The sequence below is a fragment of the Anneissia japonica genome, unplaced genomic scaffold, assembly GCF_011630105.1.
Source record: "Anneissia japonica isolate Jap-2015-1 unplaced genomic scaffold, ASM1163010v1 scaffold287864_len1152817_cov193, whole genome shotgun sequence".
Lineage (NCBI taxonomy): Eukaryota > Metazoa > Echinodermata > Crinoidea > Comatulida > Comatulidae > Anneissia > Anneissia japonica.
The window spans coordinates 919294-924276 of NW_022710960.1; the positions used below are offsets into that span (position 1 = coordinate 919294).

Genomic DNA, 4983 nt, shown 5'->3' on the forward strand with positions numbered 1-4983 from the left:
GAAAAGAAAAGGAAAGAAAAAGGGAAGAGAAAAATAAAGACAAGAATAAAAAGGAAGATATCATAATGACCAGACTCACAACACCCTGCAACCCCTTCTCCACTTCAAAAACTGTCATAACTCCTTTGATCCACTTCAAAAACTGTCATAACTCCTTTGATCTATGCTGCCCGATGGCGTAACCACTGGGGGACAAGGGGAAAATATCTATCTTTGAAAAATCTTCCCCACCCCTTTATAAATGCCCTTTCATCCCCTGAAAGTGCCAAAAACCTCAAATTTCGCGCGCATTTCTTGTTAACATGGCCCAATTTCCTCTAAAAATTGCACATTTTAGGGAGTTTTGATCAATTCTAACGAAATTAGAATTAAAAACACCGGGAGACAAGGAGAAAATATCCATCTTTGGAAAATCTTTCTCCACCCCTTGACAAATGCATCCTCTGAAAGTGCCTAAAATTCTCAAATTCTTCGCGCGCATTTCTTGTTACGGTAGGCCAACTTCCCCTATAAATTGCACATTTTAGGGAGTTTTCATCAATTCCGACGAAATTAGAATTAAAAACACAAAAATATTTTGCGCGCTTGGCGCGCATTTTTTAGGGCTTTTTTTAGTTTTTTCCTTTTTAAGTTATTTAAACACATAATAGCCCCAAACTCAAGAAAGACAAATTTAAGATAGATCACTTTAACCTAAAAGAAGGGCCTCAATGTGTATAGATGGTGAAAGAATATGTTTGTAATAACCATGATGAAAATGCTTATATTTAGTTTCAAACACACGACAATTATTATTATTATTATTATTATTATTATTATTATTATTATTATTAGTTATGTGTGTAAAGCTCCATTTACACACATAATAAAGACAAATGCATCCTCTGAAAGTGCCTAAAATTCTCAAATTCTTTGCGCGCATTTCTTGTTACGGTAGGCCAATTTCCTCTATAAATTGCACATTTTAGGGAGTTTTCATTAATTCCGACGAAATTAGAATTAAAAAAGTTTCATAGTTTACCCAACATTCCTTTCACTTATTACATCCATTTATATAATTTTAATCAAACGTTTTCTTTAATATTCAATAATATAAACGCGTATTTTTTTAAAAACGTAAAAGTATTGATAATAAAAACATGAATAGTACATGGCATTTTTAATCAAATATTGAAAAACTTATTATTAGTTTAAATTTCCAATATTAATATTATATATATATATATATGTTTGTGTGTACATATATGTTTGTGTATATATATATTTGTATATATATATATATATATGTATATATATATGTATATTTGTATATATATATATATATATATTTGTATATATATATATATTTGTATATATAGGCCTAGTAGATTGTATTGTCAAAACTCAGTGTAAACAAACAAGTTTCGGCAAATCCTTCGCCATCTCCAGTGAAACGATGATAAAACATGCAACCTCCTTTATAAAGGTAGTGAACAACTGTGAAGCATTTATTTTTAAAGGGAAAAAAAGGGAATTGAGCCATAGCTACATGTAAAAGTTGCTAACTTTTTCATTCTGATGTTCATCATTACGTTATCATTTTTATTCATGCAATTCCTTCTTCTTTACAATTACGGTTCTGATGGATTCTTTAAAATGCAATGTGATGTTTGTTTGAAGTAGCCATGGCTCAATTCCCATTTATTTAAAATACAGTGGTTCATAGTTGTTCACTCTGTTTCATGTTTGTTTATACCGATCTAAATGGAAGTTAGATGATGTTGTTACAATAATTTCCGACTGTTGTTCAGTGTGATATGTAGTAAATTAAAGCGTTAAAACTTGGTTACAAGTGCGTTACGTATCGTTACAAATGCGTTACTTTTTTAAAAGCATACCGTAGTTTACAATTGTGTCAAAAATTTTAAATGGCATGTGTTATGTGTTGAATAAATGACCGTTTGTTAATAATGATTTATAAAAAGTTAATCTTATATTATGTGTTGTATTTTTATACTCGTCAATTCCATGTTAGATGAGATAAATAATAATTTTTAAAAAGTATATAAACAAAAATTTTTATAACAGAATAAAAATTAAAGGACGGACTCCAGTGACAAGATAATCAAGTGTTAGCATGGACTTATAAATAACATAGAACTTGTATATAAGCTCTTAACTACAACAAAGTGATTTTCAACTAAAATGGCGTTTTATTTGATAATAATCAGTGATAATATTCAGATTATTGAAGGCTAAACTGACATCCGGAAATATAAATACATGGACCAGTGTAGCGTTAGCTTGCTTCACATGCAACCACTGGACATTTCCGAGAAGAATTGGTTCTACTAACTAAACCTCCGCAAGAAGAGTCAACCAGCGACGATGTTAAGGCCATGGCGCGCGACGCCTCTTATACCAATAATTCATATAAACAATATAATCCAATAATTCATATCAACAATATAATACAACAATTATTTTTCTTAATACAATTTAGTAGGGTTCAATCGCACCCTCTGCATCCCACCCCCTACATCCACCCCAGGTTTTATCCTGCTTTAAATTTGAGATTGGTGTACTTTGTATTAGGCCTATTTTTGCGGTATTGGAAACGTAATAAAAATGCTTCGTTTAACATTCGAGTTCGTATGTGTTGTTTAAGAATTATGAAAACATAGGGGGCGTACTTCACCACGCCTTGTAATTAGAACATGAGTGGACCATATCTTTGTAGGTCTATTTTAAATTAATATTTAATATAACGTTTTGATAAATAAGTATTATCTTAATGGATGTATGATAATAATGTTTGGCGTATCTTACTGGTTGTCTTACCAACAGCTGTGTTGATAACATCTTTTGATTTATTATGACGTAAGCGATACGGAGTCAATACTCAGAGATAGCACTAGACGCAGGGTTCCCGGAACGCCGCCCTCAGCGGCGAGTGCGAAGCACAACTCAGGCTCAAAAGTGGAACGTAAATTTGGATATGGTTTTGTAGTCAGATTTGCGAGAAAAACTTCAGCTACCCGTATTTCTCGACTGAGACGTCAGTAGGAGATGTAATTTGTATGGCAAGGAGATTGAGCAACCCTTCATTCATATTAAGGGAATTTAAATCAGAACGTGCTGAGAGTAGGACGAGAATGTCTACTACAGGTGCATTTAACGTTTCTGTCGAGTCGGTTGGAAGCTTTGATGCTGAGAAAGTCACATGGCATCTGCCACCAGTCACAACTAGAATTAAACATTATATCGTTCTAAACTATAAACAGAATTGTAACTCCGGTGAATTATTAGATTCTAAAATTGACTCGAAAAGATAATTTCAAACGTTACAATCAATTCATTAATAATAGATAATCTATCGTACCTAACAACTTACTGCGTATGCGTAATAAGCATTGCAGGCTTGGATGAAGATGTATCCGGAATTAACAATTGCAAGGAGTTCACAACCGATTACAACCATATGAACACGAAAGCTGTAATAGCACTAGGAATTGCCTCGTCTTTCATAATGATATTTTGTATTGTTGTTATTTACAATGTGTAAGGCAAACTTTCCCGGCGTACTTTTTTCATGGATAAACAAACACCACTGCTTTGCACATGGATGCCTTGCCCAAGCCAGGGCTACAAGAGCCGCATTGTTAGATGCATTGTATAATACTTAAATAAGGTACCTCTGCAAATGAATTATTCTTAGTTATTATTTTTTTTCTTATTTAATTTATTTCTTTCGAAAGTGTACTTTCTATCACATATAATTCCACTGTCTTAGTTAGGCCTAGGCCTAGTAGTCTTATGCCTCATCCTCCCCCGCTACACAGTACATCAGGAGCCCCTCCCCCATACAGTACAGACGTTTGCTAGGTAACAACGTGATTGCACCTTCCTTCCCAGGTGTTCATGTAACATTTACATAATTGTTAGCTAACCAGTTGTGTGTATTTCTTTGTGAAAATGAGTACCGCGGCGTACTCATTTTCACAAAGCATCATTTGCATCCCCCTCTTGGAAAGAGGGATTCGAAATAATTGTCTCCATATCTTCGCTAATTAAATTAATCACCGTAATTTAGCTTACACTTATAAATTTAAGGAGCACTTAAAATGTGAAATAATCATTTCAGTACTCGACAAACTCCGAAATTTATTCATTCATTAGGCCTACATAATAGTTTTCATATTGCTGTACTATACTCCAACATCACTGGCGCATGGTAACAACCAACTGACTGCAGACCATTTCCGGTCACACATTACTCTCCATAACACAGCAACCCCTAGTTCCGTCACCTCTGGATTCCTTTCCTGTGAACACCAACGCCGGAAGATAAGAACTCGAAAGAAAACGTGATTCTCAGTTTCCCAATAAAAATCTCTCGCACCTTAAGTAAACATTTGTGATCTGTATTAAACGGCTGGTGTCATATACAGTACTGTAGAAGTAACATTATACCTGAGTGCGTTTATCGACTATCGTCTCCGATCAGATTATATGGTATGTCAGGTTGATGACTATTGGCAGATTTAAAATGAATAGTTTCGGTATCGAGTAGGTCTACAGTTGTGTTTTATGATGGCTGAGTGGTTTGACGGGAAATCCGGCTGTTAAATTGAAGGCATGTTGAGGAAACCGGGCGGTTCAGCCGCCTACTACAAGTATATTGGTAAGGTATTTCCTATACAGCATTTACATCTGTATGTATGTGATTTTGCTATAATTATTTAAAAAGTAAGCCTATACTACTAGCATATTTTGAGAGCTTTAAACTTCGATTTATAAACCATAGATCGTCATCTTGCAGTAGGTAAATTTATGCTGGTATCAATAGCGCTATATGGTGAATATGGCATAAAGGAAACGTTTGGTATTAAACTTGTACGACTTTTCATTATATTTCAGGTATTTTAAAAATGCAGCACATAATAATTGCTATAGGGCTATCACTTGTATGTACGGCAGTGACATCTGTGGGTGTACAAACAT

At 34.1% G+C, this 4983-nt stretch overlaps 1 protein-coding gene across 3 annotated transcripts in view; it reads left to right on the plus strand.

The window, feature by feature from the left end:
• The window catches only part of LOC117107160 (alkaline phosphatase-like), a 59240-nt gene extending 58091 nt beyond the window's left edge, over positions 1 to 1149 (plus strand). Inside the window, exon 10 of one of the 3 annotated variants that reach the window (XM_033248746.1) lies at positions 1027 to 1149. In XM_033248746.1, the coding sequence (XP_033104637.1) occupies positions 1027 to 1081 (55 nt within the window). In that variant the 3' untranslated portion in view covers positions 1082 to 1149. The remainder of the gene's footprint in view (positions 1 to 1026) is intronic. The other 2 variants (XM_033248744.1, XM_033248743.1) reach the window with 2 other exon arrangements.
• The last annotated feature ends 3834 nt before the right edge of the window (positions 1150 to 4983 follow it).